Genomic DNA, 12,740 nt, shown 5'->3' with positions numbered 1-12,740 from the left:
AACTTCCAGTAAATACTAAAACTAAAACTAATGTGGTATTTTCAATTTCTTACTACTCTTAAAATTATTTTTACTCAATTATTCTGGACAGGCACATTCAACTGACATGCTCAAGGCTGTACTATTCTTACTTGTACAATTGTTTATGAACAGTCACACATATATTACAATTCAACGACAGGCCAGGTGGAACTGAAGTTCAAATATGCACTACATGTACTATTCATTCATGCACACATTTGGCAAATATTTACTGAGTGCCCACTATGGGTCAAGGACTGTGCTAGGCACTGGGAATACAACAGAATAAGAAAGACAAGGTCTCTGACCTCCTGAAACATATTCTACTGGGAAAAAAGTTAGGAAAAATTTTATTCTGATGTGTCACGTGTTACTCTGGCACCACAAGTTAACATATTAGTGATGACGAATGTCCTTACATTTGGGAGTAAATAAAATGGCATGTGCATGGTTTTCTGGTGTTTTTTGTTTGGTTTTGGGCTTTTTGCCATGAAAAACTTAATTTTATTGTCTCTTTGAATGACACAGCTCAACCTCTAGTTAGAGCATATACCGCCTTATTTTTAAAATAGCATTTTATATTCGTTCATTAACAAAGAAAATTATTTTTTAGAGCACTTTTAGGTTTACAGCAAAATTGAGAGTACAGTACAGACATATCCCATACCCATCCTGTGCTGACACACACAAAGCTTCCCCCACTATCAATATCCCCCACCAGAGCTGTACATCTGTTACAAGAGATGAATCTACATGGTTTGATAAAGTTTATTATTAAGAAAACAATGGCACTTCAAAGAACTGTACAATTGTGGAAGCATCTCTGTGACACTATTCTCAGGAAGGCAGAAGGCTGGAGAAGAAATGGCTGGGACCACATAAAAGCTAAAATGCACTGAATAAAGCTTACTCTGTACCAGTCAATATACTGAGAGCACGTTAAATGTATTATTTCACATAAACTTCCCAGTAACTCCAGTTGAAGCATTATCTCCACTTTGAGATAAGACAGCAAACTTAGACAGGCTAAGTAAGTTGCCCAAAGTCACTCAGTTGAAAGATGGCAGAAACTGGAAGCCTGAACTGAGCCAAAGCTTTTAACCCAAGCAGGGTCTTGAATAGTGGTAGGCCTCTGAAGCCATAGTAGAGAGATGTACCATTGTATATTTGATCTTGTAGGCAGTGTGCATGGAGGTTTAGAAGATTCTCAAGGACAGCAATAAATAAATAACTTCATTAAGTCTGATTATAGTGCCCAACTTTAGGAAGATAACTTGGTCCACAGTGTGTGTAATGACCTGAATCAGGGAGCAACTGAAGTCAGTGGTATCAATTAAGGAGTAAAGGGGTCCACGTAACTTCAAATGCTTCAAACCTAAGAACTTGCTGAACGGAGACTACAACACAGCCTCCTGCTACCCTCCTCCCCAGGGAATTTTATTTCCATTAAACCAAGATGTCAAAGACTTGTGAATAAGAAATTGGTGAACTGTACATCACAACCAAACACATTTACCCATCATCTAGTAGAATAATGTTTTCTAAACCGTGTTAGACGGAGAACAACCACGCAGGGTGCAGAGAGATGCTGCTGAGCCTGAGCTGGACTGAGAAAATCTAACGGATGTGCTGGGACTGCCAGCAAACACTCCAGCCTCCTCCTGGAAAAACTGAACAGCCCAATTAGAACTGCCTTGGAAAGGAAAGGAAAGGAAAGAGGGGACGGGACGGGACGGGACAGGACGGGAGGGGAGGGGAGGAGAGGACAGGACAGGACAGGACAGAACAGGACAGGACAAAGGGAATTCTGGGGACTCTAAAACACCTTGGTTGTTTCCTTCATTAAATAAACAGTACATTTTTAGTTTCAAACACTTACCTTACTATACATGTGATGCTACAATTTTCACTCTTACCACAATTAACTCAGCAATTGAGAATTATTTTATGGGGGTTTCCGAAGGGGCTTAGAATGTGGTGTGAATGGGAGCCAAGCATGAGTGAGAAATATTAGGTAAGAAATAGAAAAACTCCTTTCCTATACAAATATTTGGAAGGGAGCACTGAACTCTATGTTTCCAACCTTACTGCACTTAACTCTTATGGCCTTACCTTAAGGATGGATCTAAAATCCATCCCTTAGGTGGCTTCAGGTCAGTCATCGCTATTCTGCTAGTATTTTATGACTTCTCCATATATGGTAGAAAGAATAATGCCCCCTCCGCCTACAAAGGCATCCACATCCTAATCTCTAGAATTTGTGAATATGTTACCTTCCGTGGCAAAGGAGAATTAACTTTGCAGGTGGAATTAAGATTGCTAATCAGCTGATCTTAAAATAGATTATTTTGGATTATCTGGGGAGGCTAGATAATCCAAAATAATCTATTTTAGATTATCTGGGGAGGCCAATGTAATCACAGGGATCTCAAAAGCAGAAGACGGGGTGGGAGGGGCGGGGGGAGGGCGTCAACCAGGCCAGGTGGCTCACATCTGTAATCCCAGCACTTTGGGAGGCCAACGCAGGAGGATCACTTGAGCCCAGGAGTTCAAGACCAGCCTGGGCAACATGGAAAAACCCCATCTCTACAAAAAAAAAAAAAAAAATTAGCCGAGAGTGGTGGTGCACACCTGTAGTCCCAGCTATGCAGCACGAGGATCACTTGAGCCCAGGGGGTTTAGTCTTCAGTGAACTGAGATCATGCCACCACACTCCAGCGTGGGTGACAGAGCGAGACCCTGTCTCAAAAAACAACAAAACAAACAAAAAAATCCAAAAAACAAAAAAGTAGAAGACAGAGGCTGAAAAGACGTTAACAGGCCAGGAAGAGATTCTCCTAGAAGCTACAGAAAAGAACACAACTTCACCAATACCTTGATTTTAGACCAGTGCGACCCCATCTGACTTCTCACAGCCCAACACATTTCTGGTGTTTTACGCCACTAAATTTGTAGTAATTTGTTACAACAGAAAATAATAAACTAATATAGTAGGCTTCTTCTAGTCCTTGGATTTCAGAAAAATTTTGACATCAGTAATTGCTACTAAGATGACCCTATAACCCAGGACACTGCCAGTCTTGTGAACTGTTTGATACTACTCCCTAGGAAGAAAAATACAGAAATTGAGAGTTTATTTGTATATAATCCAATTTCATGTCTGCTGAGTTTAATTATTAAAAACTTAGGCTTGTAATTTTATTTCTTCCATTTCATTTATCTACAACTTTATGGTATTTTACAAAAGTACTGGCTGAGACAAATGGAGATTTTATTTTACGTTTTAAAAAAAGAAGACATTTACAAAAGAGAGGTGAAGCGCTGACAAGTTAAATCACTTGCCCAAGTTCAGAAAGTGATTCATCACCCAGTCATTAAATTAACAAATGTTTAGGAAGGGCCTTCTACTCCAGAGAGCAAGCTCCATGCTAGAGCTACTGTTCAGAACAAGACCCAGCAGAGCCCTGCCTCTCCATGTGAGTCCCATTCTCCTCAGCGTCCCAGGAATCACCCTAGATCGCCTCCCCAGCAGCGCTCCCCGCTGGTTACCCTCCCAGCAGCATTCAATCCCAGGAAAACGCGCGCAGTGTGGACAGACCCGGTCCAGTACGCAAATGCCACACAAAAGGACAACGAAAGGAAGAAAAACACCAAGCACAGATTCTAGCGGCCGAGGGCTGAGCCACAACGCACCGCAACTCCGGAAAACCCGCCCCGCACCTCGTCTGCCCTTCCTAAGCCAGGCTCCGCCCCTATTCCCGACCCCGCCCATCGCGTCGTTGGCGTAATTCCCGCGACTCCCTCTCACCCGCCCGGGCTCCACCTTCTGCAGAAGCTCCGAGTGCCGCTCCAACGCGCTCGCGAAACCGCCTACGCGCGTCTTAGGCTCCTTGGCATTGGAACTACCACTTTCGGATCCACTCTCAGTGCCTACGCCCCGAAAGGGCCTGGAGAAGAGAAACACTCGCAGAAAATGGCTCTCGGCAGCCACAGCACGGGTCCGACACAGCGCCGCCATGACTTCTTTACCTCTGACCTTTGGCCTCCCCGCCGCAAGCGTGCGGGTCACGGGGCGGAGCTATGAGAGGCCCGCCCACCGGCCGCAGAGCGCTGGAGGCCAACGGGGCGTGTCTTCCTTTCATCTGGGAGTGGCGTGGGGCAGAAGAGACTTAAGCTGAAGTTGGTGGACTAAATAGTTGGAAAGGGTCCTGGTTAAGTTTTGCGTTAGAAGTGCGTTTAACTTGCAGGAATTTCGCCTTCCTGGGCATGCGTTGGTCCACACTGTACTGTAAATTCTGCTAACGCGACGCTCGTTCTCCCGCCCTGCCGTCCCTCCTACATGGCCGCCAGCACTCGAGTTTGGGGTCTTCACTCAAATATGAGGGTCTCCTTGATTACCCTATTTAGAAGTGGAAGCCCAAATGCAGACTCTCTGGCACCTCTGTTTTTCTTAGTACCAGGTAGCACTTTCTAATATGCCACATATTAATATTAAATATTTAATAATGTTTAGTGCCTACTCCCAACTTTTTAAACTTTGAAAAGAGGAACTTTGCTGTAGGGTCCCTAGCACCCGGCACAGATGAGGGCTCACCCAACATTTGCCAAACCCTGCATCCAAGTTTGCCCTTTGCCACTTCTGCACCCAGTCCTGTCATGCCACAAAAATAGTTTTTCTGAAACGTTTTGACACCTCTAGATACCTATTATCTAACTTAGGAGTTCAGAAGTTTTGGAATGTCCCTAAGTATTGCACCGCCGTAGGCCCCCACCCTCACTCTGGATTTTCTTTCCCTTTTCTCCCACAGTGTTAACTCCCAAAATTTACCCACCCTGTTCAAAACTGAGCCTAAGATCATTCTTGAGGAAGTGTTTATTAATTAGTTGTCCGTCTATCTTTGACCCAGCAGTTTAATATTAATCCACAGTTAGTTTTATTTTGGGGGCACACACCTTCCCAGTCCATTTGCAAGTACTTCGAGAGAAAGAATTTTTATGATCACAGACCCTATTTTAAGAATGCCTTGACTATGGATTTTAAGCTTTTCTGATGCTCTCTAATGGTACAGATAGTGTTAAGAACACGAAGTACACTGATCTCAGAGTGGTGCACAATTGTATGAATCACATAAAATTATTACTAGCTAACTGTATGGTAGTCCTTACAAATTCATTAAGGGGCCTACAATAAATTCTCCAGGTGAGTTCTCACTCTTGGCAGTTAAAACTGTTTATCTCCCGAGACTATTAATGGACTCTTGCCTAGAACAGTTTTGCATTATTTTCTACGGATGGTGCTACTTCCACTTTTTTTCAGGAGAAAGTGTGGTAAATTGTGAAGAGCATGGCCGGTGGCCTTCAAAAACCCTCAGTCTGACTGGGCAGGGTGGCTTACACTTGTAATCCAGCACTTTGTGAGGCTGAAGAGGGAGGATTGCTTGAGATTAGGAGTCCGAGACCAGCCTGGGCCATAGCAAGAACCAGTCTCTACCAAACAATAGAAAAATCAGCCTGGTGCAGTGGTGCATGCCTGTAGTCCCAGCTACTTGGGAGGCTGATGGAGGAGGATCACTTGAGCCCAGGAGTTTGAGGCTGCAGTGAGCTATGTTCCTGCCACTTCGCTCCAGCATGGGTGAAAAGTGCAAAACTCAAGTCTCTGTAAAAACACACGCCTGGCGTGGTGGCTCACACCTGTAATCCCAGCACTTTGGGAGGCCAAGGAGGGCAGATCGCCTGAGGTCAGGAGTTCGAGATCAGCTTGGCCAACATGGCGAAACCCCGTCTCTACTAAAAATACAAAAATTAGCTGGGCGTGGTGACGCATGGCTGTAATCCCATCTACTCAGGAGGCTGAGGCAGGAGAATCACTTGAACCCAGGAGGTGGAGGTTGCAGTGACCCAAGATCACACCACTGCTCTCCAGCCTGGGTGACAGAGCGAGACTCCATCTCAAAAAAAAAAAAAAAAAAAAAAAACATAAGAGTAAGTTTGTATCAAATGACTTCAAATTTGGCCTTAGTGTCTTTGGTAGAGGATCAGAAGCATCAAATGAGAGGGACTGTAAAGAACTGAACAAGTCAACAAGGGGATGTCTGCATACTTTCTCCTTACCTGTACAAGTGCCAAGAGTAGCATCCTCTGTAATAGTGATGTTTTCACATATGGCATCTTAAGGATTCTGATCCTGCTCTAACCACTCCTTGCTTTATTAAATACAGGCCTGGCTGGGCAGCAGTGCACACCTTTAGTCTCAGCTACTCGGGAAGCTGAGGCGGGAACATTGCTTGAGCCCAGAAGTTTAGGGCCAGCCTGGGCAACACAGTGAGACCCCATCTCAAAAAAGCCAAGGAAAGTGAACAGAAAATAGTTGCATTCTACTGCTAAGTTCAAGCCTAATACTTTACAGCTACTGGGTATGGTCTTATGTATAAAATGGTGACACTGCCACATGCCTAAGTAAAGAGTTAAAGGTGATGAGTGTAAGATGCCTGGGCACTTAATGAATAGTAGCTATTGATGGCTAGGTGGAGGTGACCATGAGTTTACTAGAAATTCATGCCTCAACTATGTGTGCAAACCTAGAAGAAAGGATAGTGTCACGAAGTTCTTAGGATGTCGCTTCACCAGCTGGAAACTTCCATGGCCTGCAGCGCCTCTGCTGGAGTTGTGCTCATGCCTGCTGGGCTCATTCTAACCACTCTGCCCAGTAGGCTGTGCTCATCTTGTGCTGTTGGCCCAGATCCCACACCTGCCAAGGGTGAGCCAGGCATGGGCTGGTGAGGGGTGTGTGAGCAAGTGAGTGCAGGTTCCAGCCACTGCACCCAGCCAGGCACACCGGCTGCTGCAGCAGGGTGGGCAGCTACAGGCACCGGCTCTGTGCAAGGCTGCAGCTGGACCAGATGGACCACAACCAGCATCTGCTGCAGGCACCAGTGTCTGGGCAAGGGAAACATGGTAAAACCCAAAAGCTCAGAGATGCCAGGAACCTCAGAGTCCCAACGAGGGTGTTACAGCATGTCACAGCCCTGGCTTGGGGAACTGCAAGGTGTGGGCTCCCAGAAGGGCTCTTCTCGTTGCCTGCAGCGTGGTGACTGGCGGGGCAGGGAAGGGGGTTTGGGGGGGACATTGTTGGGGGGTTGTTTCAGCCCGTTTGTGTTACAGCTCTTTCAGTCCCACCACCCCACTCCAGCCTGTGGTTCCTCAGCTGGCCTGGCTCTGCTGCTGCCCCCTGTCATGTGGGGCAGCTGTCTGGTGCCGGTGAAAGGTGGGAAGGCTATAATGTTATAGCAGCTCTGGCTCAGGGAATCCCAAGGTCTGGGTCCCCAGAAGGGTCACCACTCTTCTCTCCTGCAGTCTGGGAGTGTGTCACTGCCCCAGCTTGGCAAGCCAGCCAGGAACATGTTACAGTTCCTTTTGCTCCCGCTGTTCAGCAGGTCCTGAGTTCTTGTCCTGCATCCAGGAAGAATGAAGTTACATGGACAACTGTAGGGTGAGCAAGGCAGACAGGAGCTTTATTGAGTGACGGAACAGCACTCAGGAGACCCAAAGTGGTCCTTTCTGCAGGCAGGTTGTCCTGATGAGTGTCGAGTCTGGCTGAGTCTGGGGTTTTTATGTGCTCAGAATGGAGAAAGGGTGGGCCTGGAAAAAGCACCATCCGATTGGCCGAAATGCATTAATAGAGTTCTCGCTCTGGGTTGTGGGCTCTACCGAAAACTGGCAGCCTGGCCCCCAGGCTTCAGGCTGTCCCTGGCTTGAAGGTGGGGTTTCAACAGGGACCCACCCCTTCCCTCCTAGGAACCTGCCTCCTGCCACCATCAAATGCCATCCACAGCACCCAGGCTGTCCACACCAAGCTACCCTCAGCCCCTGGCCACCCTCCCATGCTCACTGGTGCCCAAAGTTGGGAGGGGGCCGAGGTAGCAGGGACCTGGCATGTCAGCACCACCCTGAGGATGCACACACCTGGCCAGGTTGTGACAGCACCCAAGCTCAGCCACAACTTTGCTCTGAACTGGAGCAGGCACTTCAGGCCTGCAGGGGCAGGGGACTTCCCAGGCCCCCAAGAGCACACAGATGCCTGGATCTGGAGCTGCAGCTGGGTGGCTGCAGCTGTGCCCAGGAGCACAAGCTCCCGCCCTGCCAACATGGTAAGGCAGGGCTCCTGCTGGGATCACCTATTGCCGGCCCCTGCCACCTCTGCAGAGCATGCAACCCCCAGCCATGCTTCCCTTGCTGCAGCTGGTGTCGTCACAGCAGCTGCTCAAGGAGGGCCACCACCATCAACAAGTCTGGAGATACCCGTTGGGAAGCTATTAGTATCACTCTAAAAATAATCATTTCACCCATAGAAATGGATAAGATCATTAAGGGGATCATGTAGAAGATGACAACAGATAGTAGCATTTAGGAGCTGGAAGAATTCTAATACTAAAAAATAGTCAAAATGGAAAATAAGAACAGAGAATCAATTACAGAAACCAAGGAGAAACTTTAAAGCATGCTGGAGAGTGGTAAAGTGAAAGATCATGTCCATTTACAAATCAAACAAAACTGTATTTGGCTCTTTCTAATATGATAGAAGAACCACGAAATTAATAAAATAAACTACCAACCAACCTCAGTAGCATCAAAATTACATGAGAGCTGGCAAGAATTTTAGTTGCCAAATAGCATTTATTTAAGTACAAAATCCTGGCAGGTGAAAGCACTTACAGACCCTACCCTCTGAGAACTTACAAACAAAAAGTGAAAAGCCCTTGGTTCATTTTGAGTCAGAACAATAAGGAAATTATGAAATCTAAGATGTGCAAGTTTACTTAAAAGTGATAATGGTTTATATTAACTGTGGCCCACACAGGGTCTCTCTAATCTAATGAAAACGGGACAGTCACTGAAAATAAGGACTAATCGATGGCCAAATGTTTCTTCACTATAGGCAAAAATGTGATTTTTTCATCTGGGCTTTAAGAGCTATAAAGAAAACACGTGGCTAGGTGCACGCCTATAGTCCTAGCTATTTGGGAAGCTGAGGCAGGAGGATTCCTTGACCCCAGGTGTTGGAGGTCAGCCAACTCTAAACAAACAAAAACATCATTCTGACAAATGACCTTATGTAGGATCTCTTTGGGCACATCTGCAGCAAGCAGTCATTTAATAAATGCCTTCTGATAGGCTGAATGTAGCTGCTCATGGCTCTTTAAGTATCATATCCAGAATATGAAGGGTTTGGAGAGAAGTTGCATAATGGACTTGCCCCTTTGCTCAATGGGCAGGTAATGTATACAAAAGAACCCATACCCAAATTATAGCATTTTTATTTTCCAATACTATACAAAAAATAGACTGTGTATATCTTAACAGATCCAGAAACAGTCCAAATTAAATGTTTTTTTCTATTTCAAATTATTCTAAGTTGCTAAGGTGATAATCCAGTTTTGAGCTCTGCTCTCTTCCACTACTTGGCTCTCATAAGCATCAGAATTCTTGCCCTATTTCCCACAAACTCCATAAACTGACATTTCTTTTTGTAAGAAGGGGATATTTTCTTCTACACTTGAGTCCTTACATCTGTGAGATTTCATAAGTATCTGAGATTTCACACTCTTGCTATTTTCTTAGTGTCAAACACAAGAGGAACCAGGAACTGTTTCTGGCATTTCTACTAATTACTATGTTTCTCATTCCTTAAATATCTGTGAATTCATAATATTGAATCTGCCACAAAAACCATTTTGAATATTTCTAAATTCATGTTTTTTTTCTAGATCCATCCTCACTCTTTTTAATACTTCTTTCAAGGGCCAGAATACTTTACAGTAGATTACTTTTTTGTTTCTTAGATTAAGTATAGGTAGATGTCTAGAAAAGTGATTCTCCAATATTTTCTTTCACAGCCACCCCCAATACCCACCTGCATCCACTCACCCCACTTGCCACCCCCATTTCTATCACTTTTCCCTTTTTGGGCAGAAAAGAGACTTGAGGGTATTTCACTCAACTAAAGAAATTGCCACTTTACTCCATTTTGCCTTGTTGAAAAGTTAGTAGCAGGGCAGGATGCTCAAGAAACAATGTGATCAAAAGAATGTTTGAATTTTAAAAAGTAGACTAGTTCGTAGAAAAAATAATTTAACAGTTATGTTGAGTAAGCACAATATTTCTATAGAAAGACTTCTACAGATCCACTCCTGAGACAATGCTTCAACAGCCTGTGCCTTAAAGCCCTTATTTAGAATATGTTAATATGATACCATTAAGCAATAATTTAAGGATGGTAAAAAAAAAAATTTTTTTTTTTTACGCATAGACTCCAGTTGATTCTGTAATACAACAAGCTGTTTCCAGACCACTGGTCTCATAATAAATATTGAGACCTATACTACTGATAGACAGAATTTATTAAGCTTTTCACATGTGATAGCACATAGTTTTAATTGCATCCAAAATACTAACAAAAACTCTAGCAATCAAGAATGGCAGCATGTTATTTTATAACAATCAACACTTGTGGCTTTTAAAATTTGGTTTTCATAAGATAATTTATACTGAAGTAAATCTAGCCATGCTTTTAAAAAATGCTTTAGGTCACTCCAAGCTTGGCAGTTAACATTTGGCATAAACAATAATAAAACAATCACAACTTCATAAATAACAAATACAACATTGTAGGCCATGATCATATACAGTATAAGGAAAAGGTGGTAGTGTTGAGTAAGTAGTTATTCGAATAGAATACCTTGGCCTCTATGCAAATAGATCTAGACACTTTGATTCACTCAGCCCTGACACTCAGTTTTCAAAGTAGGGGACAGGTTCTACAGCATCATTTTACAATTTCCAACACATTGAAAACAAGTAGAAAATGATGAGTTGATTTTTATTAATGCATTACATCCTCAAGAGTTATCACCAACCCCTCAGTATAAAAAATTTTCAAGTTATATTAGTCATATAACTTGGTGTGCTTATTTTAAATAGTGCTAAATGGATTAAATGAAGACAACAATGGTTCTCCTAATGTGATTGATATTGTCATTGTTACCAGCTTCTAGATCTAAACTTTCAGGCTTTTGAACTGAACACCGATGAGAGTGTTCATAGTTCAACCTACTGATCATACAGTATGCTTGATTCAGAATGTTATTTTGTAGAAATTAAAATTTTAACCTGGTGAAAAATAGTGATATAAGTGGTATAATAAACAATACACTGAAATGGTTACTGTCACAAACAGTGATAAATAATGATATAGGAGGTTCCACTCCCAAGTCACCTAGAAGTTTGATTACATATTGTTACTTACAAAACTATAATAAATTGGATGCACAGCTGTTTACTTCAGTCTGGTGTCTTCAACTAAAATATGTACCTTATACCAAAACAATGCTTATTCCAAAATATTTTTTGTAGCTGGTAGTTCTTCCCTTGGAGGTAAATAAAATACACCCAAACTTTTAATTACCAGGATTCAGAATATTTAAGAGAACAATTTTAGTTAAGAATCAAATATACAGAGATTCAAAGAGGGGAAAAAAAAGGAAATATTATAGAAGACAAAGGTCAAACTGGCATTCCAGATCTGGAGCAATTTTGTAAAGCAGGAAAACAACTATGACAATCTGTAGCTTCTTAGATCATTCTAGTGAATGTCCCCATTTACTATAAGTGTTTGTATAATGGTGTTTCCTAAATAAAGGAACATAAATGTACACTAAAGGGTGTTTCCCAAGAATAGAGGTGAAGATATTTTCATTTTGTTTAACCCACAAACTATTTGGTCAAAGGAATATGTAAAGCTAAATAAAAGCACATCTGGTAGAAATTCATGGCAATGCATGTTGACAAGATGTGCTTGGACCTCGCTTGCAGCATCTGGCAGTGGGTAGCAGAACAAAGGTAGGAATCTCACAGGCTCTCCTGTGTCTGTTCTGGAAGAGGCTCCGTGGTGGTGGCACTAGCATTTGCAGCCGAATTCAAGACTTCTCCAAAATCACCACCAGCAGGCTTGGTTCCCCCTACTTTAGACTTAAAAAAAAGTTCAAAAAAGGGAAAGACATTATGAAACATAAAACTAGCTGATTCTGCATAAAGTAACTCTAATTTACTTTCAAGAACAAATACATCAGCAACCTTATAGCTCAATGATTACTATATATGTATGGAATTTAGTATTGTTGCAATGTTCAGTGTGGTTTTATAGTAAAACTCATGCATTCTCCCTTGCTGAAATATTCAGATTGGTAAATTCTACCCCTTCTCCTTTCCCCCTGCTCTTTGTTCTTCACAGGGAAGTCTGTCTAGAAAACTTTGTAAGGTCTGTTATTCTAAAGTACCTAGTGAACCGTCTTTACACTTGCGTAACATTTTGTATTGCATCGAATTGCTCATTTAGCTACACTCATTCAAGAAATATTGAATACAACATGGGAAAGAAATATATGTTTTTTTTCTCAGTTATAGTATAAGCTTTCTAACCCTTTACTACTTAAAGTGTGGTTCAAGGACCTACAGACTCAACATTACCTGGGAGCTTATTAGAAATGCAGGATCTCAGATATCCTTTCTACCCCACCCAACTCCAGCTACAGAATTGAAATCAACACTTGAACAAGATCCCTGAGTCGTTCATGTGCACATTATAGTTTGTGAAGCACTGCTCCAACCTATCTGGCCTGAAATTGTGCCAATAAGCATTTATTTCAATATATCTGCCTCGTATT

At 42.9% G+C, this 12,740-nt stretch overlaps 2 protein-coding genes across 10 annotated transcripts in view; both read right to left on the bottom strand.

Annotated features, from left to right (window-relative positions):
• Positions 1-4,069, bottom strand: part of MRPS28 (mitochondrial ribosomal protein S28) — a 112,841-nt gene extending 108,772 nt beyond the window's left edge. For 3 of the 4 annotated variants that reach the window (XM_030795407.1, XM_030795405.1, XM_030795406.1), the window contains exon 1: positions 3,830-4,056. In XM_030795407.1, coding sequence (XP_030651267.1) covers positions 3,830-4,039 — 210 coding nt within the window. In that variant the 5' untranslated portion in view covers positions 4,040-4,056. Of the gene's footprint in view, positions 1-3,829 lie in introns of all 4 variants that reach the window. The other variant, XM_012496087.2, reaches the window with a different exon arrangement.
• A 5,246-nt stretch (positions 4,070-9,315) lies between these two features.
• TPD52 (tumor protein D52) overlaps positions 9,316-12,740 on the bottom strand; it is a 135,577-nt gene continuing 132,152 nt past the window's right edge. For 4 of the 6 annotated variants that reach the window (XM_003269476.4, XM_003269477.4, XM_003269478.4 and 1 more), the window contains one exon: positions 9,318-12,045. In XM_003269476.4, the coding sequence (XP_003269524.1) occupies positions 11,926-12,045 (120 nt within the window). In that variant the 3' untranslated portion in view covers positions 9,318-11,925. Of the gene's footprint in view, positions 12,046-12,740 lie in introns of all 6 variants that reach the window. The other 2 variants (XM_030795403.1, XM_004090754.3) reach the window with 1 other exon arrangement.

Source organism: Nomascus leucogenys, chromosome 16, assembly GCF_006542625.1.
Source record: "Nomascus leucogenys isolate Asia chromosome 16, Asia_NLE_v1, whole genome shotgun sequence".
Classification (NCBI taxonomy): Eukaryota; Metazoa; Chordata; class Mammalia; order Primates; family Hylobatidae; genus Nomascus; species Nomascus leucogenys.
This window is presented reverse-complemented; position numbering and strand designations above follow the sequence as displayed.